Raw genomic sequence first — 26,814 nt, forward strand, 5'->3', positions numbered from 1 at the left:
CTTTTTAATTTTTTTCTTCTTATTTGGGTGATGAGCAGGGTTAAAAATACCAACCGGAACCGGTCCGGTTTTACCAGTAACCGGTCAAATCGGTCCGGACCGGTTCCGGACAGTTTCAAATTGGCCTAAATTTAAAATTTAAATTTGAATTTCAAACAATAAAAAATTCTTAAAAAATTTCTAAAAATACTTCAAGTTGCGGCGAATTTAATGGTATCAAATTTTTTCAAATATTCGTTCATTTAGTATATTTTGCGAGCATTTGAAGTTAAATAAAAAAACGTGCATACAAAAGTATACAAATACAATATAAAAGTATACAAAAGAGGGTTGGAAGGTTCATTTAGACTAAAACATGTTATACAAACATTCATTTAGTATACTTTGCGTGCATTTGAATTTAAACCAAAAAAGAAAAAAAATTGAATTTGGCTGGTTACCACTCGAACCGACAGGTAACCGGTCAAACCGGACCGGTAAACCGGTCCAACCGGTCGGCTAGCCGATAGGAACTGGTTTGAACATGAGTTTTTAGTTTGGATTTTGAATTTGGCTAGTTTTTTCCGGTAACTGGTCAAACCGGTCCGGTTTACCGTTACCGATGGGCCGCGGTTTTGTCCCACCGGTCGGTAAAAAAAACCTGGTGATGAGAGCTGGGTGTAGGATGGATGAAGAATGACGAATCTTTTTTTATTAAAAAAATCTATTTTCTGGCCAAAATGAGTTGAACACTGTCCAGTATGTTTTTTTTTTGACACTGTCCAGTATGTTGGATCGATATTAGATACAGTTCTGGTTGTCGACTGCGATTGAAAACCAAATGATATAAACTCCTTTATTATTTTTTCTATCTTTCTAAGATCATTAAACAAATTATAATTGTTAGAGAAAAGAGTAAAATCCATCACCCGTCTTTAAATTTGTGTCGCTGTGTCATTCCGGTCCCTAAACTCACAAATCGACTGTTCAGATCCTCAAACTTGTCCGTCTATGTCATCTCGGTCCATCAACTTGTTCCACTGTGGCATCTCGGTCTCTAAACTAGAAAATCAAACATTTACGTCCCCAAATTTGTTCAATCATGTCATTCCGGTTCCTAAACTTGATTTTGAGTCTCATATGAGTCAAAACAGGGCGATCTAAAATCTATATATCAAAAAGTAATTTTAATTTTTTCATATGAACTTGAATGAAGATAAACTTTATATCAAAATGGTAGCCCTCAACGTAATCTACAATTTTGTAGTTGAAATATTTTTGAATTAAAACTTTTAGGGTCTCAAAATATTGTTGTACGTTTATAGATTTTGAAATTTAAAAGTTAAAATTAAATTTTGGGACTCTAAACAATTTTAATTCAAAAAAATTTCAACTGCAAAGTTGTAGATCGCATCGAGAGATATAATTTTGATATAAAGTTTGTCTTCACTCGATTTCATATGAAAAAGTTATTAATTATTTTTTGATATAGATGTTTTAGATCGTCCGATTTGGACTTATATGAGACTCAAAACCAAATTTAGGGATCGGGATGACAGGACTGGACAAGTTTGAGGATCTAAACAGATGGTTTATAAGTTTAGGGACCGGAATGACACAGCCAAACAAGTTTGAGGATCTAAAAGATCGATTTACGAGTTTAGAGACCGGTGACGCACTTTACTCTAGAGAAAATATTGTGACTAAATTACAATGGAGTATTATTGTACCCTCGGGCCAGCACTTGCAAGCTTGAAGTTTTCTCAACGAATTAGACAAGAGAGATGTCGGTTTTACTGAAAGAAAAATAAAGTTCAGACGGGACGATGATATAACAAATAGAAAAAACTACAACTAGCACAACAGCCCAAGATCAAAGCCTTTTTTGGGCCTTTGTCCTCCGTGGTTAGAACCTCTAAGGGGCCCTAACGGTTTGGATATGAGTAGGTTGAAAAAAGACATCCAACCTTAGCAAGAATGATGTTGGAGGAATATATGACCCATGCTGCTTTAGGCTTTTTAAATTTCGGAGTGACCAGGCCTGCACTGCGAATTTGAAGTTGCACAAAATTAGCGCTTGGAAGTCTTCATGCACAGTTTAATGATTCTAGAGATCAATAGTGTGATGATGTTTCTTGCAACTCATATATTCTTGTGTAGGCATGGTCATATGTACTAGTAATTTGGCAAGGATAAAAAAGTGAGCCCATGGTCAAGTACACACTCTGGACATGCCTAACGTTGTTAATTACACATGGGATCAGGATACATAATCCACATGTGTAGCCAATGAGCTTTTGCTTAGCAGACATGGACTTGAAACACACCTCCTTTTTTGCCGACTGATGACATATGCAGGTAGGCTTAGTTCCAACCAAGTTACAGCTTTTGACCATCCAACCAGGGCATCAAATCCTAAAGTGCCTCGAAATCATTTTTAAATCCCCCATTACCACCAAAAGTTATTGCTTTGCTAGTGGGCATCCCACTAGAAACGTCGAAAAGGAATGCAAAAGAGTGCCACATTGCTTTGGACTATCACATTAGTTTGAAATATCTACAACTTGGAGTAATCTATAAGAGCGAGTAAAGATGCGTTTGGCAGAGCTCCCAGAGTTGATTCTCTGTTGAATCCAGCAGGAGCTCTACTAAATAGTTTTTTAGAGAGAAGTGATTCGCTGTTTAACTATTTAGAGAGAAGTGATTCGCTGATTATATGAAATGAACTAAGAGACTGTGCTGAAAAAAAATTAGCTTCTCTTGATTCTATAAAGTAATTCTCCATTTTAAGAGTCTACGCTAGAGAATTAAAGAAAATTACTTTCAACCACAAAATTACTTCTCTCAGAGAATCTGCTCCTATAGAGAATCAGAATCAGATGGCTCCCAACATTTTCAACAGCTAGTTTTTTCCCACCTAATATCAAAGGTTGGTTGCTAAAATCTTTCTGCTAATGATTCGAGTGTTTGCTTTTTCTTCACATTTGACCATAGAAATTCAGGACTTCTGCTGTTCTACAGAACCACGACTGACAAAAACAAGGATGTGAATGACAATGGCTGGATGCTATTGTAAGTGCAATCTGATGCTATCAACTTAGACAAGGCTTTCAGTGAGAAGTGGTTGAATGTATGGATATGCCAGGTAGGCATGTACCAAGTCATCGAAAGTGTGACGCTATACTATTACATTGATCATCATGATCGGCACAAACTTCGTCATGACAACAAAAAATGTGGTCTACATTTACAATTTCCACATCAGAATCAGTTCATCCTATGTATCATCGTGACCATCCATCTACCTGCCCCTGGAGTTCTTCCTAGCGCTGTCACTCCCCGGTGACTGTCCCTGCTGGCCACGACGCGAGGAGCCACTATTCCTGGGCTCCCTCACCCTGCTCTTTATAGACTCAATCTGCTCCAGCGCCTCCACCACTTCCTTCATGGATGGACGGCTCTTCGGGTCACCGTTCAGGCACTTGAGGGTCAGCTGAGCAGCAAGGAGGGCTCCTTTGGAACTGTACTGCCCCTCCAATCCGGGGTCCATCACTTGGCTAAGCTTCCTCCGGTCAGCTAGCAATGGCTTGGACCAGTTCACCAAGTTCACCTTCTCGCTCACACGGCTTGGGTCCAGCGCCCTCAGGCCAGAGATCATCTCCAGCAGTACAACTCCAAATCCATACACGTCGCTTTTCACATACAGGTGGCCTAGCTCATGAAAGATGCAATCAGCTACCAATTAGCACTCTGAACAGAAAAAGGATAAAATGGTAGACATTTTGAGGGAAACATAAACCCTGATAGAGATAAGACTTACCGGTAGAAACATACTCTGGAGCTGCATAGCCGTAGGTTCCCATGACTCTTGTTGTCACATGAGACTCCTCGCCATCTGGACCATGCTTGGCCAATCCGAAATCTGAGAGCTTTGCATTGAAGTGCTGAACATGACATTGATTTAGGCTGATTAAAGTATTGTTCAGGTAACAACAGCTGGTTATTAGTACCGCTGGAAAGAGTGTTTACCGAATCTAATAAGATGTTGGAAGCCTTGAAGTCCCTGTAGATTATTTGTCTTTCTGATGAATGAAGAAAAGCAAGCCCACGAGCTGCACCGATGAGAATCTTCAGCCTGAGGCTCCAAGGCAGTGGCTCGTAGACCGCCCCTCCTGGCAATGGTAAATAATCACAGTACTAGTAAATAGGATGTTTCATAAAAGAAATCGATGGATGGCCCGAAATAGTAAAAGTTAAAAACAAGTGGCGCCAACTTTTCATCTTAAATTTCCAAGTTGACTTGACAAGAAAAATTGAAGGCTGAAGCAGCAAGATATCATACAGCTCTGGCAATTTGGTTGATGTTGACATCCTCCAAAATGCTCGTTAGTTGTATAGCACTATGGACTATGGTGCTCGATATATAATAATTTATGAAAATGGTTTGTAGATGCAGATAAAGCACCAACATCTGCATAGTGCGCTACTGCAGGCGAAGTTGGCATAAAGAGTGCGGAAAAAAGTGACATAAAGAGAATTATTTCTAGATTTTAGCAGCATTAGGAAAAGATCTGCTAAAATACTCACTTCGAAACAGGTGGTTCTCCAAGCTCCCCTTTGCCATGAACTCATACACAAGTAGTAACTCGTTGTCATCCATGCAATATCCCAAGAGTTTGACGAGATTGGGGTGTGAAATCCTCCCAAGGAAATTGACTTCAGACTGCAACGGAAACAAACAATTATTTTTGAGAGACAAGCATAGCATCAAAGAGTAGGAAGCCATTTGCCTAAATCAGAAATCCTTCTGTAAAAGATAAGACTACAAGCAGAAACAAAGTATAGAAATAAAAAGTGTGAAACAATTGGTGAGAGAACAGGAGCATGCACTAAAGCCTAACAACTAGAGCATTCTGATTGTAAGTAGAAAAGGGAACAACAATGGAGTCACTTGAAAAAGAAAAATAACCAGAGTGCCAGGGATACTTCAGGTTCATTCTCCACAAAAAAAAAAGACCAATGCACCAGTTAACAATGCATAGAGAAAGAAATTCAGTGAATGATAGGAACAAATTGAAAAAAGAAAGCAAGATGTAGTTTTCCACAAACATTCAAGTGACATGAGCTAATCCGCTGGTTTTTCTTTTGATGGTTTTTAAATAACTACTGAACTATTTGGTAAGCATTCACTGCTTCGTTTATCTATTTCCCTGATAATCAAACGGAAACCCCTTAAAATTGCAATTAATTTCTCCAAAAAAAACATGCATTTAATAATGCAAACAAACAGCAACTTGAGAATTGCTGTACCTGCCATTGCTCCATTCCCTGCACGCTCTCAGGATTGAGCTTCTTGACGGCGACCACCATGCCAGTGCTACTCTTGGACGGGTTCAAGGTCTTCTCATCAACCCATCCCTTGTAAACCTTTCCGAATCCGCCCTCCCCAAGCACCGTCTCGGGCCTGAAGCTCTTGGTGGCACACTTGAGTTCGGCAAAGGTGTATGTTTTGAGATTTGGAGACTCAAGAATCTGACCCTCTTGATAGTCATCGTCGACACTAACACCACTAACTGTGGATGGCATGAAGGTGCTGGTACTCAGTGTTGACAGCTTCCCGGTGGTGGCAGAGCTACTAGTCCTCCTCGATGCAGACATTCCTGCACTTGTGACAGGCAATGTGAGGTCTTGAGTTAACTGATAGAAAAGGAGAGGTTTGAAATTAAATGCTAACTAATTTATCATAGCATCAAAATAATTTAGATGTCAGGGGATATTTATGCTCATTGACATTGAGATACAAAGTAAGAAAGCGAATTTTACCATTCGGGTAAAAGTAGGTTTTGTACTAACAGAATATATATGGTATACAAGGGCAGAGGCCAGATATCGAGGCTTCTCAAGGACCGGGATAAACATTTTCTCTTGGGGAAAAAAGTAGAAGTGGTGCTTTATTCTAGAGAAAAGTCAGCGCAATTGGCAGAAACCAACAAATTTAGTTGCAAAAGCAAGGTTTTATTTAGTCGAAACAGCAATACGGCCAAATATATTGAGAAAGTGCCCCATACGCTTGATGAGTAGCATGATTGTATATGATTATTCCTAAGTTTATTCAAGAGAAATTTGTGAAAAGAACCCGGTGGTATATAAATAAGACAGTTTTACGCTGTATGCAATAATCAAGCAAATAATAATTAATAAAGGCATGCAAAGTTTCAGTTTGATAAGACATGAATCGAAAAATTGGGCAGGTCTGCGCAGTTTCGGAACCACGATGGATGGAATTAGCAACACACTGGCACTGCTGCTACGGGGAGAGTGAATGAATAAATAAAAGAGATACGCTTTAATTTGTTGCAGCATGAGCAGGTGGCTATGAACATTGCAAGTAATTAAATCCAGGACTCAAGTTAATTAAAAGGGGCCGGGCCACAGAATACCTGCCGGTTGCATTTGAAGGGGATCTCGGAAAGATTGGAGCTTTAGTTAAGATAAGACTTGAGAGGGGGAAGAGAACCGGAAATGGCTCTGGCTTGTTGTACTTACCAGGAGCAGCCGACGGCGACGCCCTGCTGCCCGGCTGGACGAAGGCGTCGATGGCGCTGGCGCAGTTCCCCATCGATCTCTATCTCTGGGGAGGGAGAGAGAGACTGCAGCCTGCAGGGCAGGCAGGGCGCCCTCCCCTTGCGCTGACCAGGGGGATGCTTCCCTTTCTTCTTTCTTGTCCTCCTCCCTCTGCCGTGCGTCCTGTGTGTAGTATGTTTGTGTGGAAGGAAGCACAAGCAAAGCAAGCGATGGGGAAGCGAAGCGAGAGGGGCGGCGGGGAGGAAGGGAAGGCAACCGACGACTGCAACCGCGACTGCAAGTCTGCAACTGCAACTGCTAGTATATATATATGGTGCTACCCTCGCTCGGTCGCTCACTGCAATCTGCAAACCACCCGTACTACGTTCTGCCAAACACGAGAGAGACAAATTAAAGGGCAAGTCCAAACAACTGTAAGGAAGGAATCCTCCTCCCTAGTCTTTGTTTGTTTGACGATGACGAGTGAGTGTGAGTCCACGCTTTTCTATCTACTACGTTTATACGTGCTTCTTCTTGAGTACACACACTAGCTTAGCCCTTGGAATTGTTGAATGAGAAAAACTCATAGGCTGTGTTTAGTTCCAAAAAAACTCCCTCTCAATTCCAAACTTTCCATCACATCGAAACATTAAATATAGCAAATGACCCATGCATGAAGTACTAAATGTAGGTAAATAAAAAAATTGATTGCATAGTTTTGATGTACGTTACGAGACGAATCTTTTGAGCCTAGTTAGGTCATGGTAGGACAACAATTACCACAAAAAACGAAAAGTGCTACAGTATACTACAGTGTCTGATGTGCCTTTTCGCATCCCCTTTTCCCTCCATTAAACACAGCCATAACAGAGGTGCCTGTACCGCGGCCTAGCTACCTGCTTGCTACATTTCGGCCGGTAGAAAAAACCCGGCTGATTTTAACTAATTCAATAGTATTCTGTGAGTGAGAATAAATCGGAAGCAGATAAACCGAACATAGTGAATACTATTTATCCCTAGTGAAGCAAAATGACCAAAATCCTAATTATATTATGGGAATGCTAGGAGAAACCGTCTCGATCAGTCAAGTGGCTATCTAATTTTGTTATGGGTTGAAACGATTAATTATTTTTGTGTCAGTCAACGCATGAGTCCAACACCGGTGACGTAGTACATGTTGCCTGACTTTTCACTTGGGGCTTGGGCTACCTCTTGATGTTTCTTAGTTGAGCTTCCCACAGCTACATGTACGTACGCTACTAGATACTCGTATACGTAATGCACACGGAGTCGAGCAGTCCCGCCGTTAAAATTGTAGCTGTCACTGTCACACCTTTAGAATCGGACTAGCTAGTAGCATCAAAGATACCAGTTTGATTTTATCTCATGTAGACAAAAACCTACTCCATCTGTCCTCAAATATAAAATATTAGAGGGATTAAACACTACTATAAAATTTAACATCGTAAACACCTCATTACCGCTAGTTCCCTTTGGAACCGACGATGATAATGGACATCACCGCCAGTTCGTATTACAAATAGGTGGTGATAGCTTGCAAGGGCACTACCGTCGGGTCATAATACGAACTGACGGTGATGGTGGGTATCACTGTCTGGTCATGATACAACCTGATGCTGATGCATTCACCTTTTTTTCTTCTATTCCAGCCTCTCTCATTGTATTCTACATCTCATTCTACCCCTCCTCCCGATCTTCCTCACTTCCCCCATCGCCACTCCCTCCCATACTTCTTCCCCAGCACCCCTTCCTTCCCTTCTTCCCCTCCCCCGCACTACCTCCCCTGCCGTCTTCCCCTCCACTTCCCATCAGCTTACCTCCTACCACCGTAGCCTTTGCATACACAGAACTGCACATCCCCAACCTTCACCCTCGCCTCCCCATCTGCTCACCTCCTGCCATCGCGCCCTCTGCGCACCCCCACCCCTACCCCTCATCACCTCCTAGGCTCCTACTCTCCCCTCCCCTCCCCCTTCTAGTAACGCAGCGTTGCGCGGGGCCACAGTGGCCCTCCCCTAACCCTCTTTGTCAGCGTCGGCGCCGCGTGTGGTGGTCGCAGCAACGTGCGTAGCCCGTGGCCACGGCGGCACGCGGGGCCACGGCAGTGCCTGGCAGCGGTGGCCCTCCCCTTCCCCTCCGGCAACGCGGCGCCAGTGCATGGTGGCAGTGGCGTGCGTGACCTGTCAGTGAGATCGCTCTAATCTTGCAGTAGCCCTGGTCCCCCTCTCCCTCTCCTACGTGGCGGCGGTGGCAGTGAGTGCGGCGGCTGTGAGTGGGGTGGCTTCGAGCGGGACCAAGTCCCGCGCGGCGGCGGCTCGAGGGGCCGTAGCAGCCTTTTTTGTTTTTTAAAAGAGCAACACTACCAGGTCATATATGGGGATCCCGGGAAGGCCCCGGGATGTTTCGGAACTCCTTACATAGCAATCCCGGATCGCGACAGTCCGGGTCCATGCGACAAGATCCTATCCCACGGACACACACCTTTTGTAGGGCGGTGCCCCCCTCCAAGCGCCACGTTCACACCAAAGGAGGTAAACTCTTCCAGGAGCCCACCGGGAAGGCTATAAATAAGATACATAGTTAACATATAAAGGGCCGGCAGATTCAAGGCAACTTAATACAACCACCAGCAACACACAAGACGCAGGGTGTTACGCTCTCCAAGTGGCCCAAACCTATCTAAACAACCTTGCTCCTTGATCGTCATTAAAATTTCAGATCCCACCATGTGTTACACCCATGGCTGAATCTCTAAACGGGGATTCCCGCGAATCCCAGCTCGCGGTGCTCATCCATCGTCAACAAGGACTTGAATAATGGATTATTCTAAATTTTATTTAAAACCAACCAGGCTAGAGAGTTGCCGATTATATTAAAAAGAGAAAACAACGTCCAGACGGGAACCATAACAACCAACAATGACATCACCGCCAGTCAACATGACCATATAACTCCTCTCGAACTCGACTCAAACAGCAACCGGTTGGAATGGGACACCAACACGGTTGCGCAACTCAACTCGACTACACAAAACCACCACGCCGCGCCACCACTACCAAGAAGAAGCTGATGAGCAGCCCACCTCGCAATCACTGTCATCCTCGATGATGTTCCACGCCAACTAGCTGCTACCACGGATAACTTGCTGCCGCAGTCCACTGTAAACCAAGTAGCCACCACGACTCCTCCACCATGCCACTATCGTTTTCTGATCACGAACACGGTCAACGATCTTCCAACTTGGCCTTACGTTGGCAGAAGTCAGCAGAGGAGCCCACCGCACCACACCGAAAGAGCCACCGCCATGCAAAACCCATCGCCGAAGTACCGCTGTCGCACCATGCACACTAAACATCTGAAATAGCAGGCCGTATCCTAGAACTCTGAGACAATTCCTCGCCCAGGACGGATTGGGACATCCACCAAGGCCTCAACTCAAACACGTGGGGGGCTCGCCGCATACACTGTCGCACACCGCTCCTCAGACACCACCTTGAAGCGCACAGGGCCTCGCCACTCCCGTCGCTAGACTCTTTAAGGATCCGGCTTGCTTCGCCGTCGAGGGTAATATAGTACCGCTGAGCCACACCAAAACCTCATCTTCATCGTGCCGCCGCTAGAATCTTCAATGCACCACATGCGCGGCAGAAAGCCTTTAGGGGTCGTCGACCAGAGTCTCTGCACACCCTGCACGGTCAGATTGGGTCCTCGAAGCGAGCCGCACCAACACAAGCTATATTTTTTTTATTTATAGGAGGAAGAAAGGAAGAAAAGAGGTAGTGTCATCACCGCCATCAGGATTAGCTTGGCGTCGCCTTTAAGGAGGTCACGTTGCCAAAGGCGCTGCTGACGCCAGCCTAAGATGGGTTGGGTTTTCACCTGCAACATCTAGAACGGGGAGGCAGAGGGGTGCAAAAGGATGCCTCCAAGGAGAGAGCAGCGCCCGCAGATGCTGTTTTCCAAGCATTTGCTAGCACCTCAGCCAATCACCGGAGGAATGGTAGCAAACCTGACCGCTGGCAAGAGTGGTGTAGGTGACCAAAACGGACGTCCCATCATCATCTGGCGCTGCCGTGCACAACACGGATGTCACGTGTGGCACCGCCACATGTGTCGTTGCTGCCGGGCCGCATGTGCCGTGGTCGCGGTCGCGGCAGCCGAGACGAGTGGTGTGGCACACCATAGCGGCGGCTGCCATGACCGTGTGCGCCACCGCTGCTGCTATCATCGATCATCTATCGGATTTTTACAAGTGCGGCAACAGGGGCGTCCTTGGGCCCGTGCAGGCTATGCGACCATACTGAGCCCCCAAATTTGAAGGGCCCCAAAATATAAAGTATATCTTTATACTTATGTATAATAATATAGAGGGCTTCAATTTTATTAATTTGCAGCCCAATCTGTAGCAAAATGATGTGCAAATTACACTCAGAAGTCACACATAGTATTCTAAAATTTACTTCTGAAGCATTCAAGTCATTGGATACTAAGAGCTTGAAATCATGTCATAATCATGAGCCAACCCTTACAAGAGATGGAAATTCTAATATTGCTGCTAGTGAACTATACGTGGAGTTGAGGTTCCTTCAAGATTTCATTCCTAAAGATAATATAGGCCCAGTTCAAATTCTAATTTTTTTGAAGCTGACATGATTGCTTTCCAAATGCAACTAATGCATATAGAGTTATGTTGACTATTCCTGTGACGGTTGCATCAGCGGAACAAAGCTTTTTAAAATTGAAGCTATTAAAGTCTTACTTATGTCATACAATCACACAAGAAAGGCTTAACTCTGGATATTATAGCACTTGAGAGTGATATGTTGGAGAAAATTGATTATGAATGCATCAGTGAAGACTTTATTTCAAAGAATGCTTAAAGAATAATGTTATTCAAGTGAAGAATATGTAAGATAATTCTTAAAATATTCTATTTATACGTATTATATTACACATATATACATATCATATATATTCCATTGTTACTTGTTACTATATATTATTTAATTTTAGTAGACTATTAGAGCTTCATTTTAATATTTCACACTGGACCCGGTTTGGCTGGGACGCCCCTGGCAGGAGAGCAATTGCAGTGATCGCCCTCAAACCAAAAAAAAAAAAAAGGGGCAAGTGCGGTGGTCCGGTACCGGTGGTGGGTGACCCGGCCCGGCCCAGTCAGAAAAGTCGACGATGGATGCTTTGCTTGGACCGAGTCATAGGTTACTTTGCATGCATGCATTTTGCTTGGGAAAATGAAGCTACTTTCATTTTTGAAGCTGTCAGAAAAACGAAGCTACCAGCCACGCACGTACTAGCTTGGTTCATTTTGCTTGGCGACAACCTTCTGGTATGTAGTACATAGTACATTCATATATTTTGTTTTGTGGTTTCTCTCACAATTCAGTAAACAACCCTTGATATCAATCCTTTGTTTCGAAAAAAATGATGTTTAGCTATAGTGCGCAGAGCAACTTTTTCTGAGAAAAGCGTGCCTTCCTTTGGACCAAGCATAGTACATCAGTAGAGAAGCGATCGAGTCATCGATCGAGATACAAACAGACAGGAACCAAGAACAAAGGAGAGAAAGCAGCAGATCGAGGACACTGGCCGCAAAGTTCCTGCTGCCTTGCTGTTAGCCGAAGCAAAACAAACTATAATACATACTTGCCACTTGCCAGTAATCATGGATTCCCAAAGGGGACGGGACATTAATTAAGGCCATGAGAACCAATGCAAGGCTTCATTCTTCTTTCCTCTCATCCTCTGCCGGCCGGCCGGCGATCATGATATCAAGAAAGCTCTTCTTCTCCGACGAGCTAGCCAACTAGCTGCAGTGCAGAGGATGAGAGGAGGCAGCTCTTCGCTCGTCGTCCACTGCCCGCTGCTGGCGTTGACCTTGGTAGTAGGTAGGTAGCTAGAGATGTATTAGTCAGCTCCGGAAAAGCAAGCTAATAAGCTTTGCCTGCAATTCTAAGGCATGGGGATGCATCTTTTTCCTCTGTACAAGTTACTGCATGCTGTCACGCACTTAGCTTGCTATACGTACGACTCGCGAGAAGCTATATAAGGTGTTCCAAAGCTAAAGACGACGGTGTCGTAGTAGTACAAGTTAGTCGGGAATAAGCAGGATGAGATTAAATCCCATCCTGACGGCTTTGTGCGGGGCGGCATTCGGGTTCTTCATCGGCGTTTCTTTCCCTCTTCAAGTAGGACGACCACAGGTAGTTATATATTTATTTATATATATAGATATATATGTATATATATCTATATATAATATATTCTAGCTTATAATCTCAACCTCCTTGATTTGGAATTATGCAGCTTCCGTGTTACGTGTTCCCTTGGAGGGGTGGCGGTGGTGATGGTGCAGGTGCAGGTGCTGCGGCCAACTCCACAACCACAAACATACTAGGCAGATTCTGGGTGCCATTCGTCGTCAGCAGCAGCAGCAGCAGTAACAATATTAATACAGCAGCAGCAAGCGTCCTGCAGGTGCAGCAGCAGCCAAATGCAACTACTAGTAGTTGTTCTTCAGCAGCTGGTAATTCAAAGCCGCCGCCGGCAGGCGCGGAGAGGCTCCCACCCAAGATCGTGGTTTCAGAGACTGATCTTCACATGCGGCGACTGTGGGGAGACCCGCGGCAGGACACGCCGGTGCGCAAGTACCTCCTCACCATGACAGTCGGCTTCAGCGAGAGAGCCAATGTCAACGCCACCGTTCACAAGGTGATCTATCTGCTGCTATTCTGATCGATGATCTATCTGTTGCAGTCTTATTTTGCTGATAGATAGATACCAATGTCAACGGCACGGCAGTTCTCCGACGACTTCGACGTGATGCTGTTCCACTACGACGGGCGCACGACGGAGTGGGACGACGAGTTCCCGTGGTCCAAGCAGGCCATCCACGTGAGCGCCCGCAAGCAGGCCAAGTGGTGGTACGCCAAGCGCTTCCTGCACCCCAGCGTGGTGGCGCCCTACGACTACCTCTTCCTGTGGGACGAGGACCTCGCCGCCGACTTCTTCGACGCCGACGAGTACGTGCGCCTCGTCGCCAAGCACGGCCTGCGCATCTCGCAGCCGGGGCTGGACATCACCCGGGGGAAGAAGACGTACGACGTCACCACCCGGAGGAACGGCAGCGAGGTCCACCGCAACACCGTGGGGGGCCCCGGCAACTGCTCCGACGTGCACCAGCGCCCCTGCAGCGGCTTCGTGGAGGTGATGGCGCCCGTCTTCTCCCGGGACGCCTGGGCCTGCGCCTGGCACATGATCCAGAACGACCTCATCCACGGCTGGGGGCTGGACCTCAACTTCTGGAGGTGCGTCGACGACCCCGAGCAGCAGATGGGCGTGGTGGACGCGCAGTACGTGGCGCACCGCGCCGTGCCCACGCTGGGGCGCCAGGGCAACCCGGAGACGGGAGGCGGCGGCAAGGTCAGGGCACGGGCCTGGCGCGAGTTCGCCGACTTCAAGGCCAGAATACGCAATGCCGACAGGGATGCGGCGGCGGCGGCGGCGGCGCCTCTCGCGACGCAGCAGCCGCCGCCCCGATCAAAATAACCATATGCATCGACGTCCATATATATATCATCAGCTGCCTGCTACCACGGAGTACTAGCTATAGTCTTCATCGTATGTATTTTCTCTCTTTGTTTTCGCCAACAAGAATTCAGATCAATCAGGAGGTCTCATTGTATTTACTCCATATTATTATTCAGTAGTAGTATTTTTTTTTGAAAAAAAATGTACTACTCGTTTCAACTGACAACTGAGGCTACAGCCAACAACAAATTAAATAGACAAAAAATAAAAATTTATAGAAAATATTATTATACTACTAAATAAACGAGTACCCTGGAATGGATGGTTTGTGCATATGCAACGCTGCATTAAGAAGAGAAGAAGATGATGATGACAGGGATCGCGACTGGGCCGAGTTCCGCAGCATGCAGCATCTTCAATAACATTGATGCGGTGGGACGGGAGCCAAGATAAGGCCCAGCAGGCCGATGTGGTTGGTTCGCGCGCGCGCACTCGGACGGAGAGAGAGACCCAGGACGAGGCCACCATACGAATTCCTCGCAGCTGCGATTGCAACTTATCCGAATATAATGCAGCCATAGTTACTAGGATCGGACCGGTCAAATTGTTAGAGCGCTCGGTTCAATGATTTATTGGTCCAACTGATGGAATCATTGGTTCAAAACATCTCAAATAAAATTAAATTTTCTTATACGCTTCAATTTGGTGTAGTGGTATGTTTCTCCACTCCGAAGCTCCCAACCTGGGTTCGAACCGCATGCCCACTCATTTTGCCACAATATTTCCCACCCAGAACGCCAGTCCCACCGTTCTCCCCTTGCCAGCGCGAGGTGATGTCCGTCCACCGGGTCAGACCACAGTTTCATTGCTTGTTTTTTTTAGTAAAACCAGGCAGTTCGAACGATTTAATTCGATTTGATTACATGTCCAATCTTTTACATAGACCAATCGGTAGAAGCTTAGGTTCCCCGTTTAACCAAATGAACAGTCGGTCCGGTTCGATTGTAATAACTGTGATTGTAGCTGCGCCCTCCTACTTCTTTTTCTTCCTCCGCCCCGCCCGCTGCTCCCCTGCCTCCTCCAGCTTTGGCAGCACCTCCACCACCACCAACACTAACCAAGCTAGCCGTTGCCGTTGCCGTCGTCTTCGTCTTCGTCTTCGTCTTCTCCTCAACCCCGCCGCCGCACACTGGTTATCCAGCTCTGCTCGGCCGATAGTGCTCTCGCGCCGCCACACCCTCTGCTGGCCGAACCGCCGCCGCTATCGAGCCACCACCACCCTCGACCCCCTCCTCTAGGGTTGGTGGCCATGGAGCCGCCCCACCCGGCAACCCCGGAAACTAAGGTCCGCCACCTCGACCACCACTCTGGCCGCCGGTGCCCCCTCCCTCCTCTCCTAACTTGTCGGTGCCTGCTCCCCCTCCCCTGGCACGGAGAGCATCGCCTCTATGATGGGATGGATTCTAATCGCACTGTACGATGAATAGATTTCCTCATAAGAGGGGGATGCGCTTTTCACTATAATGCATGCAACTACGTGCAGTTACATCGCACAAGGCCCACGACAGCTCACGTCCCCGTCGCCATCGACCTTCAATAAGTAAGAAGAGTGTCCAACGACTCAGGCAGGTGGATGGGCGTCTCCTTCCTATTTTTACTGGGGTTATATTAGGTTTGTCGGGTGGTAAACCCAGCCGGGTGGCAGTATGCACCCGCCTAAACCCTGAGGGAGAATGAACTCGAGGGGTAGCTAGGATTAGTCCGATCTAGATGCAAGAACACGATGAACACAGAAGGTTTAGAGTGGTTCGGGCCGCCGGAGCGTAATACCCTACATCCACCGTGTGTTGTATTGCCTGTGCTCACAAGAGATTGCTCGAGAGTGGTTCTAGCTGGTGAGCTGAGAGTGTGAGGTAGAGAGTCTGCGTCAACGTCGTGGCAGCCGGAAGCAAGCAGCCAGACTAAGATCGATCGGGAGCCGATCAGATGCGTGTGAGTCGTGTCGTGTCGTGTCATGTCATCTTCCAAGGGTTGGGATGGATGAATCAGCTTGGAACAATCAACTTGCAATTGATCGTGAGAGACACTAAGGAACATTCCGAGCAAGAGCTAGTTCAATTCCTAGCTTTGCCGCGTCGGACGGGCTGACGTACTCTGACCGCCGGCCGCCCGGACCCGGTCGTATCCGCATCCGATCCACACTAGCTAGTTGGATCGAATTCCAAGAGGCCGCATGCAGGACCCTTTATTTCTATCTGTTCCGTTGGTAACAAACTAGCGTCGAATTCAAACCATCATCGATCGATCTAGTCCGACTCCGTGTACAATCCAATGATGCGTATATATACAATGACACGTACAGCCGCCGCGGACTCCGCCTGGCATATCGTCTGCCTTGTTCTTCTTCTCGTTGCCGCGGCCGCCACCATGCAGTCGCCGCCGGCCTCCCCGCGCCTGCTGCTCCTCCTCGCCCTCGCCCTCGCCGCGCTCCTCGCCTTCCTCACCTCCACCCCGACGGCCGCCCTACTGCACCACCACCACCGCTACGCCTCCTCCTCGCCCGCGCGCGCCCTCCTCGTGCCGCGCCGCACCCAGCAGCAGCGCGCCGTCGTCCGGGACCTCCACCACGACGACCGGTACCCCCCGGACGCCGTGCTGCTCCCGGACTGGGAGGTCCTCGTCCTGCTCCACCCCGCCGCCCCCGGGACGAAGACCACCGACGCCACGTGCGCGTTCCCGGGCGGGGCGGCGTCCCCGGCGCGATCGCTCGGCAGGATGCCCGCGTCCGGACGCCAGGCCTACACCTGCGTCATGCCCACTCCGGAGCGCCGACGCAAGCCGCCCTTCCGCGCGCCGAGCCTCATCGTCACCACCACGGCCTCCTCCCAGCAGCAGACCCACAACGCCGCCGGGGAGGAGATGCTGCGCTGGAGCGGCCGCCAGATCGTCTACGACGCCGTCGCGCTCACCGGCACCGGCGACGTGCTCGTCCTCGCCAAGGGGGTCAATCCGCGCCAGGGAGTCAACCGCAACGCCTCCGACATCCAATGCGTCTACTACTACCGCCGCCACAAGTACAACGCCACCGGCGTCGTCGCCTCGCTCCCGGCCGCCACCTCGGCGCAGCAGGTCTTCCGGTGCCCGCCCCCGCCGGCGACGGCACGGCTCGACGGCGACGACGTTCTCCGCGTCACGCTCGCCGTCGCGGGCGGCGAGCCCATCCCCTCCATGGCGACCTACAGCGGCCGCCCTCCTCCAGAGCACCCTGCTGCTTCATCGTCGTCAGGATCAGGTACACAACAACAAGAACAAGAACAAAGATCGAAGCTGTGCGCGTGCACCATGGTCCGCGACGTGGCCAAGTTCCTCCGCGAGTGGGTGGCCTACCACGCGGCCGTGGGCGTCGACCGCTTCTTCCTCTACGACAACGGGAGCCAGGACGACCTGGCCGGCGAGGTGCGCCAGCTCCGCGCGGCCGGGTTCGACGTCTCGACGCGCCCGTGGCCGTGGTCCAAGACCCAGGAGGCAGGCTTCTCCTACGCGGCGGCGGCGCACCGGGACTCGTGCGAGTGGATGGCGTTCGTGGACGTCGACGAGTTCATCTTCTCCCCGAGGTGGGCCCGATCGAGCAGGCCGTCCAGATCCTCCATGCTCCGCTCGGTGGTGGCCGCCGTCGAGGCCGACGTCGGCCAGGTGACCCTGGGCTGCAGGGACTTCGGGCCGTCGGGGCGGACCAGGCACCCCGAGGAAGGCGTGACGCAGGGGTACACGTGCCGGCGGCGAGCCGAGGAGCGGCACAAGTCGCTGGTCCGGCTCGACGCGGTGGCGCCGTCGCTGATGAACTCGGTCCACCACTTCGAGGTCCGGGCAGGGTTCAGGTGGGAGCGGTCCGGGCACGCCCGGGTGAACCACTACAAGTACCAGGCCTGGGACGAGTTCAAGGTCAAGTTCCGGCGGCGCGTGTCGACCTACGTGGCGGACTGGACCGACCCGGTGAACCGCGGGTCCAGGGACCGGACGCCCGGGCTAGGGTTTGAGGCCGTGGAGCCGGAGGGGTGGGCGCACAGCTTCTGCGAGGTGGAGGACACCCTGCTGCGGGACGTGACCCGCAGATGGTTCGGATTCACCTCCAAACTTGTTGTTGCTCCGCCAATAACCCCCCACACCACCAGCAGCTCTGAGCATAGTCGTCGTCGTTGCCTCAGCTCGTTGATTGGTATATAATACGTATCAATTCATTCATATGATACGCACACACACAGAAAGAAAGGTCGTACATACAGGTTACACACACGATCACCATTCGTTTTGATTCTTTCAACTGACAGAGAGTTTTCTTTTTTCTACTTTCAACTGACAGAGAGTTGGTTGTTGGTTTGGATTTTTTTTTAAAAAAATCCTCTCCGGGAAATAACAAAGTTAGTTGTTGTACAAATTAAACATATGTATATATATACAGATGGCTGGGAGGAGGTGTATACAACATGCATGTAGCCCTAGCTAGATATCTTGCATGTGATAGATGGATGTTCCTTCCTTGTTGCCGCGGATTGCCAAAATGTGTACAAAATTAAAAGCTCGCTGTTCATTCCGCGATCTATTCTTTTATTATTTCACTATTCTATCTATCTAAGCTAGGGCCTAGGAGTAAGCAGTATATTATTATGCAATGCAATCATCAATCATATATCCGCACACGCTTCTTCCATGTGATTGGCAGGTGGGTCAGCATCATGTCATGCATGTAGTTGCGTTGACGCTGGCATCAGTATATGATTGTGCGAAAAGACTCGTCCCTCATCTGCAGTTAGTTTTCACATGCAAGTTAAATCTAACCACTTAATTAGGTAGGTAATTGATTGCAGCCTTTGTGAGATTTTTTTTTCTCCCAAAAGCAGGATTACTTTTCATACCGGTCAAACAGCGCTAGCAACATACTCCATCTAAAGCCCCAAAACCCTAGCCTCTCCACTGGTGCTCACCATGGTGTTCGATGTCGTTATGCATCGACACTTGCCATATTCCAAATTTTCAGGCATTGCATTCTGCAACTCAAGGGCCCCGGCCCCAGCAGGGCGTAAATATTATGACCCACACGTGTGACTGACAATCAAACCATCACATAAGACGGAACATTTTTTTCATACTGCTGCAACAATTATTCCAACTTCGAAAAAAATTATTCCGCGTTCAAAAAACTGTTCCACACACACACACAAAAATCATCCAAACGTGATCTTGTTTTGAAGGTTTCGTTGCAAGGAACACAATGATGCAGTTGGATTTTGATTTGGATGTACGGTTTTGGAAAATATATGACTGTGTGATACTTTGATAGCTAGTCACACATGTGGGGCCAGGGTGCTCCTTCCAACTTCACAGGCCCACCACAAACAAATTCTTCAGCTAAGAAGGCTGAGTGGCCCAACTTAAAAAAAAATAAAAGCCGACGTAAAGACAGCCCAGTTTCGTGCAAACGTCATGGGCCGAATAGGATGGATGCAGAAGGCCTATTGTAGCATATCATGACATGATGATTGATGATCTAATCCGTTCGTTTATGAGGGTGTTTATGAGTTTGTTTCGGGTTGTTAGCGCGCGCGTGGTTAGCTGCTAGCCTGATCGGGACACCTGATCTATAATAAAGGTCACCGCCTAGCATGCTGTAGTGCTGTACTTTGGAGGATCGAAGAATAAAGCTCTCCCGTTTATCTGCGCGAGCTGGCTTCGGTCACACGAATCTACCATTCCGCGCGAGGCAGTTGTCTCTCCGGTTGCTGCTGAAAAGTAGACAACTGGACATGTCGAGGCTGATCCGACTGAGGAGATAGAACCAAGGTGAAAACCGGCGACTCGATCGGGGTCAAGCTGAGACAAGGCAGTAAACCCCCTGGGAATAATAATATATAAGCATGTCTGTTATTGTTAGACCATCATGCATGGTAGCTATCACAGAAGCTAATAAGGTACAGTACATGATGGCTAGTTGGCTGTCCGTTGTGGGTTATTGGCAAAGCGGTAGCGTGCATCATCGGGCAATGCTAGAGTAGTAATTGGGTGCCGACATGGTAGGTTGCAGTGACCCCCAACCTATGAGCACTTGTGTTATTGCCCTTCTAATTTTGCTGGCCCACAATAAATGTTCTAGCTAGCTACTTCCATAATTAAGCTTCATTCTAAAAGCTACGAAACCACCAAATTAAGCTGCTTCTAATTTCTGGTATAACTTATTATTAGAACCCTCTTACAAGCCTAACCTCTTACATGCATACTGAGACAGACAGAGGATAAATGATGGACACGCAGCCACTCTATGAAATGAACCCTAGAATATAAATCTAACCACCAAGTGCCAGACGACTAGTATTCTCCAACTAAACCAAATAATGAGAGATGGAGACACCAACTCTTACCCAAATCGGCCGTCCTTAGCACCTTACCAAACGCAGGACCAGCGCCCTGAAGAGTCCAAAGAAACCAAATATCCTGACTTTGTGTAAAGTTTCACATGATATTTTAGACTTTGCTATTGGCCCATCAAGTTTGGTTAAACATAATGGTAACAATAATAATCTTTAAAAGCTTTAGTTGATGTGGCATCTCATTCACGGAACTCTAAGAGGAACTATATATATATGCACTGTAACATCTTTTTTTAAAAAAAAAAACACTGTATGGCCTGATAAGTGATAAGTGTCAGGACCAGTACCATGACAGCGCCTACAAGTTATTTAATTCTGTAATCAACGGCTGCGTCAATGTTATCACCAGAAAAACTTGTGACTATCATCTCTAAAAGATAAAAGACCTTTGCACCCGCCGCTGATATTTTGTAAACTGGTAGCACATGTATCACAGCGTAGGATAAACATGAGCAGAAAAGAACGAATATGTATTGCAACAAGAAATTAGAAATGACATGGGTGGTACCTGGAAACGGATAGAGTAGATGACGAGTGCCTGAAAACCGCCGTGCAGGCACGCTATTCCTGGAGGTCGACACGTGTGAGCCACCGCAGCCAACTACCCACGGGAAACAGATTGATGGATTCAGTACTGGCCTTTTGATCATACACGGAAACAGGTGTCATATATTGCTTTGAAAGATCAGGTCGTTGTTTGCCGCTTTTGTTTAACCCAATCCAGCACGCCCCTGGTTTCGTTGAGGTATGGATGAGCTCCAGTTCCCGTGGCCTGCAGAAGCAACAAACACTCACTCCAGTCAGAACTCAGAACAGGGGAAAGCAGAGTGCTGCTGCCTGTTTTCGGGTGGCGTGCTGCTAGAATCTCGTCTAGCTGACAGTTACTTGATCAGGTGCTGTTTCTTCACACATGTGACATGTCTACGGTCAACAGTACTTAGGAAACCAAGCACAAAATTTGCATTGCTGAGCACGCATTAAGCCATATAATCATTGTCAACAGTACGAGAGCCTGTAGCAAATCTCGCACAAATGATGGACCAGACTATAGCTAACCTGAGATGAAGTCATCAATATTTCGCCAGATATAGAAGACGTCAGTAGTAGTAAGGAAGGGGCCCCTAATCAGGACCTCTTCACATGGGAAGTAATATAACCAGGTAACTGAACAGGATAGAACTCTGACAGAAGAATGACAGACTGCAGAGCACCTGGTTGCAGCCAATAATGCAAAGACTCTGTGGGCTCCTTGTGCTTTCGCTCTCCTTCCAGCCTTCTCCCTATAAATACAAAGCCAAGCCCAAGGAGAACCATCAGCTAAACACAAAGATAGTTGCGAAACGAGCAAGTTATTTTCAACCAACCAAGGAGTTGAAACCACCTGAAGCCATGTGCATAGCTGCATGGATTTGGCAGGCTCACCCTGTGCACCAGATCCTCCTGCTGCTCAACAGAGATGAGTTCCACAGCAGGTACGTGACCTTATTTGGTTTTATTGATCTTTGTAGTACCCAACCTGGAAGTAATAGCTCTGCTGTATGAGTAACTGGTTTGAAATTGAGTAAAATTTTCCCTCCAGAGTTGCAAACTCACTGGCAGAATTTACAGTCATGCAATGCAAACTTCCCTGACACGTATGCTAATATTGTTCAATCAGTTCTCATAGAGAAAATGCTGTTAGAGAAACCAATAGAAAGGTTACTCAGTGCAAAACAACAATGCTGGGTGTTCAGTGCTCAGAGAGCTTCTCTGTTGTTCCAACAAACTAATGCAGGCCTACAAAGGCAGTAGGATGGTGGGGAGAAGGCTCAAAGAAGATTCTTGGAGGCAGGGATGTGCTTGGTGGAGGAACATGGATGGGGTGCACCAAGGATGGCAGGCTCGCATTCCTGACCAATGTGCTTGAGCCAGATGCCATGCCTGGCGCACGAACTAGGGGAGACTTGCCCCTCCGGTACCTGCAGGTATATAGCAAAACATATCAAAAGCTTCATCTAGATCATTGAAGTTGATTGAAGTATTTATCCAACAGCTGAGCCAATGTAGTGCTGAGAAAGATATATCCATTTCAAGTACAATAAAAGTTGGTGTTTCCGCTATATTTTTCTTATCACCATCGTTCCTTAGCATCTGATTCAGCCTACTCGTTTGTTCTGACAGTGATTGGTGTAGACAGTAGACACTGCACATGGCACATATATATGCATACCCCATTGGCAATAGAAACCACAACTTTACCTTTGAAAACACTTAAGTGGTTCATTCTATTACAACGGATAACTATAGCATGCATTGTAAGAACAAAATCTGATCTATCATCATGAAATTATATTTGGCATAATATTTTCCCTCAAGAACAAGCATAATACAGTCTGTACTGTGCAGAGCAACAAGAGCCCACTTGAAGTTGCAACTGAAGTGGCAGAAGAAGCTGATGAATACAATGGCTTCAACCTCATACTAGCTGATCTAACCACAAATATTATGGTCTATGTGTCAAACCGGCCTAAGGGGCAGCCTGCGACAATTCAACTTGTATCACCAGGACTCCATGTGCTGTCCAATGCAAGGCTAGATAGCCCTTGGCAAAAGGTAAGCAGAGCTAATTCATGTTCATGTTCACCTGACAACTTGTAGATAGATAAAACTCTAAGAATGGCTTGCAAATAAAAAATGTCATAGAATGCTCTTTATGAAATAGCTGGTAGGATATATTGGTACACAACTAGAAACACTAAAAGAATGAGGCTCTTTATGAAATAGCTGGTAGGATATATTGGTACACAACTAGAAACACTAAAAGAATGAGGTGTCATTTTAATGATTTCGTTCTTAGCCGCACTAAAACTATCACAAAGCAAACATTGAGCTGGGAGAAAAGTGCGAGAAAGCTACAGCTGAACCATCTAAAGTACCTCCCTAGTTATAAGCTACAATGCATTTAACTCAATTTATAGCATAGCATGTGCAAGAAGATAAAATGGCGATGCATTATTGCAAGCTACTCTGTCCCTTAGGGACCATTCAGCCTACCAAAATAGTAGACAGTTGTTCATGAAGACAGTGTGCTGGTACCTAAAGGTTTTTTTTTTCATTGTTGTGTATGCACTTGTAGGCAGTTCGCCTTGGTAAAAACTTCAGGGAACTTCTTATGAAGCATGGTGATGATGAGGTTGAAGTGAAGGATATAGTTGAGAGCCTAATGACTGACACCACAAAGGCTGACAAAGATAGACTGCCAAACACTGGTTGTGATCCCAACTGGGAGCATGGTCTGAGTTCCATTTTCATCGAGGTGCAAACTGACCAAGTGAGAAAAAAAAAAACTTTGACATGATTCCAGTTACATTTACATTCAGTGTTCAACTAGTTGGAAAACTACATCATTTGACCACTCATAAACATTTGTGTTCATAAGCTTACACTAATACTTCAGAAATGAACTTACAAAAATTCTTTCATGTAATTCTGTTTTGGTGAAGGGGCTCTACGGGACACGAAGCACAGCAGCTTTATCAGTGAGCTATGATGGTGAAGCTAGCTTATACGAGAAGTACCTCGAGAGTGGTATATGGAAGGATCACACAGTGAATTACCAGATAGAGTAGGCATCGTACACGAAAAAGCTGAGAGCCTCGAATAAATAGAGATGGAACAGATGCAATTGCGAATGCTATTCTTTCCCTAGTCACCTCCATGACTATATAAATCCCCAAATGATGCCAGTTAAACTATTTACTTTAAGCAGATTTGTCAATCAAAAGGTTGATTTTATATAAGAAAATAGAGACTTCATGTCAGATCAATTTTCTTGGTCATGTTTACTTGGCAAGCTATTTATGTTGAGTTCTGTTGTACTAAAGGTAAATTTGCAACATAACTTAATTGTAAGACACTATATATGGTGCTGAAAATATAGAATACTTCAACTACATTACAAAAAAAACTATGCAGATATGCATAATGTAATGCATCTGGTGTACCTCATTTGTTCAACATGCTCCAGTGGTGTCGGCCATGCAGATAGAATTTTATATGCCACCAGAGGGCACTCAGTCCATAGCAGTCTTGAAGGCCTGAAACGTTTACCCAGAAATAACAATACACATACTATACAGTCTGCAGTGAAGTGCAGTCATATGATGGTATTATTAGCCAGGACATCTAGAAACCTCAACAAGGCTCACGAAGTAGCATCATAGGATTCAATAGGACAGAATTCACGTTTACCAACATGAACATACATAAATATTAAGCTCTTCAGTCAAAGTTTGAGCTTGTAGACAAGTAAGCTAGAAAGAGAATTGTAAAGCTTAGTATTACACCCCAATAGCTAAATACTACACCCTCTCTTGTATCCTCTTGTTCTTCCCTAATTGCTTCTTCTCTGCACTGTTTTTGTCTTTGCTCATCCGTGTGGGCTTCTTCTCTGCGCGGTTTGTTTTGTTGCTCACGGCACTGCTGCGGTATCCATCTGTTGATGATCCTCTCATGAACAATCATCTGTTCCAAACAATCAGACGATCTCACCTCGCAGTTGTTGGTGCTGATGGTTAGAATAAGTAATGTCTTGGCCACACTTCCAGAAGCTCGAAGCGCGCAGAGTAGATCAGGCCACACCTTCATGCGGCCACATCGAGCACCAAATATTTTGCCTTCTGGAACTACGATTACTGCAAACTCCGAGTGAACAAGTGCTGGATGGTGACGGTAAGCAACAAAATCTGCACCGTACTGCAATCCTGACTTTACAACCCAATTCTTCAATCTAAGGTGTTGATACGCCTTGTACATCTCCGGGAATGGCTCTGAGGTGGAGGTCAAGAGATCCCACAGCTCCCCTTCACCCATCTGCTGCTTATTCTCCTCCGATTGAACTGTGATGCACCTGAGGGCATGGCAAAGGAAGAACGTCTCCTCGGGGCCCAGCTGGAACCATAGCTTCTCATCTGCCGCATTTTCCACAGCCCGGCCAAAGGCCGCACGGTTCAGAAGCACGGCTTGGTCTTCTCCAACTGCAAGAATCGCATCTTTGGCATCCCCTGATAAAACGGCCACGGCTTGTGCGTCTCTCAAAGAAGCCTGGAGCTTGGCAAGTATCGTGGACATGGGATTGGCTGCTGCGAGAGCGGCAAAGTCCTTGCCGTCCTTGCCTTTCTTCCATCTCGGACCTGGCAAATCCATAAGCTGACGACACGACACAGCGTGAGAGTTGGGAAACGATTTAAGGGCAGGCAATCAGGGGCGGGCCCAGGAATTTGAGTTTGGGTATTCAAAAATTTGTAAAGGCAACCCAAAGTTAGATATAGATATAATCAATTAATCATATAGCCATAGATATACTCAATAATAAACATGGTACAAAATGATTCAAGTTGACTGCTCACTGCACAAATTATCAGGCTAATAGCCTAATATGCAGAAATAGGAATATGAGATTAGGAAATTTGAGAAATTGACCTTAGAATTGTCCAATTTTGAGCAGAGGCTGCGCGCGAGCTGCCTGCTGCGGTGCCGCGGTCGCCGTGCGCCTTTGCCCGGTGTCGCAGTGCCGCACTGCTGCAGGCTGCCCCGGCGCTCCGCTCTCGTCTCCCCGCGCGGCAGCCGCGGCTGGCTTCGGCTCCGACCCGCCGCCCGCCGGCGGCCGCTGGTTAGTTGCCCCGTGCCCTCCTCGCACCATGCGCTCGCCAAGCCTGCCCACCAGCAAGACACCGCCGCTTGCAGCCTGCGTGCCCGGCGGCCAGCCGCCGCCGCCGCCGGCGGCGGATAGGGTTCCAGTGACGTGAGGGAGAGAGACACGGAGTGTCCATGTGGGGGCTTGGGCTCTGCGTGTGGGGTTTGGGGATGGGGAGGGAAGGCTGGCCAGTGGGCCGTTTTTTAGCTGTTTGGCCCATTTCGAGAGAAGGGAAGTGGGCTAGATGTGAATAAACCTAAGGTAGTATAATTTTCTTTTTTTAATACGGATACATGTATATGTATACTTGATGTTTTCAAAAATAATGGGCACCCTTGAATACCAGGTGGTCAATAGTAAAAGGGTTTGGATTCGTCACGAGCTTGTCAAAATTCGAATCAAATCAATCAATGTACTAGTTGAGCTGGAAATTCAAAGGCTGGAGAAATCTTTCTCGCTATGGAATCAGTTGACCAACCAAACCAAGCATGTGATGATGTGAGAGCCAAAAAAGAATGGCTATCCTCGGGAGGGAGCAGGGGCCAACGCGTGCCCGCGTGGAGGCGGCAGGCGAGAGACGGGCGGGCGGCCGGCGGCGCGAGCGAG

The 26,814-nt window shown here is 47.2% G+C and overlaps 4 protein-coding genes, 1 long non-coding RNA gene and 1 pseudogene across 5 annotated transcripts; 3 read left to right on the plus strand and 3 right to left on the minus strand.

Annotated features, from left to right (window-relative positions):
* Positions 1-3,056: 3,056 nt before the first annotated feature.
* Positions 3,057-6,981, minus strand: LOC120668899 (probable serine/threonine-protein kinase PIX13). Its single transcript, XM_039948704.1, has 6 exons — positions 6,526-6,981; positions 5,290-5,639; positions 4,567-4,702; positions 4,009-4,151; positions 3,800-3,923; positions 3,057-3,690 (listed from the first exon to the last, which is right to left on the minus strand). Exons 1-6 carry the CDS (start codon positions 6,596-6,598, stop codon positions 3,281-3,283), a joined length of 1,236 nt encoding a protein of 411 aa, XP_039804638.1. The 5' UTR covers positions 6,599-6,981; the 3' UTR covers positions 3,057-3,280.
* A 5,685-nt stretch (positions 6,982-12,666) lies between these two features.
* LOC120670296 lies at positions 12,667-14,275 on the plus strand. Its single transcript, XM_039950384.1, has 3 exons — positions 12,667-12,785; positions 12,889-13,293; positions 13,384-14,275. The coding sequence occupies exons 1-3, from the start codon at positions 12,693-12,695 to the stop codon at positions 14,128-14,130; spliced, it is 1,245 nt and encodes a 414-aa protein (XP_039806318.1). The 5' UTR covers positions 12,667-12,692; the 3' UTR covers positions 14,131-14,275.
* A 2,306-nt stretch (positions 14,276-16,581) lies between these two features.
* On the plus strand, positions 16,582-18,403 carry LOC120669511 (glycosyltransferase family 92 protein Os08g0121900; the record flags this gene model as incomplete). The annotated part of the gene is made up of 1 exon (XM_039949248.1): positions 16,582-18,403. A coding segment is annotated over one exon (1,755 nt), but the record flags the coding sequence as incomplete, so codon positions are not given.
* Positions 18,404-19,754: 1,351 nt separating this feature from the next.
* Positions 19,755-21,177, minus strand: LOC120668902. Its single transcript, XR_005672623.1, has 2 exons — positions 21,043-21,177; positions 19,755-20,002 (listed from the first exon to the last, which is right to left on the minus strand). It is a non-coding gene; the product is annotated as an uncharacterized LOC120668902 (long non-coding RNA).
* A 138-nt stretch (positions 21,178-21,315) lies between these two features.
* LOC120668901 (transport and Golgi organization 2 homolog) lies at positions 21,316-24,466 on the plus strand. Its single transcript, XM_039948705.1, has 5 exons — positions 21,316-22,006; positions 22,309-22,498; positions 22,920-23,126; positions 23,650-23,844; positions 24,017-24,466. Exons 1-5 carry the CDS (start codon positions 21,762-21,764, stop codon positions 24,140-24,142), a joined length of 963 nt encoding a protein of 320 aa, XP_039804639.1. The 5' UTR covers positions 21,316-21,761; the 3' UTR covers positions 24,143-24,466.
* A 233-nt stretch (positions 24,467-24,699) lies between these two features.
* On the minus strand, positions 24,700-26,361 carry LOC120668900 (annotated as a pseudogene).
* Positions 26,362-26,814: the final 453 nt, after the last annotated feature.

The sequence above is a fragment of the Panicum virgatum genome, chromosome 4N (genome assembly GCF_016808335.1).
Source record: "Panicum virgatum strain AP13 chromosome 4N, P.virgatum_v5, whole genome shotgun sequence".
Lineage (NCBI taxonomy): Eukaryota > Viridiplantae > Streptophyta > Magnoliopsida > Poales > Poaceae > Panicum > Panicum virgatum.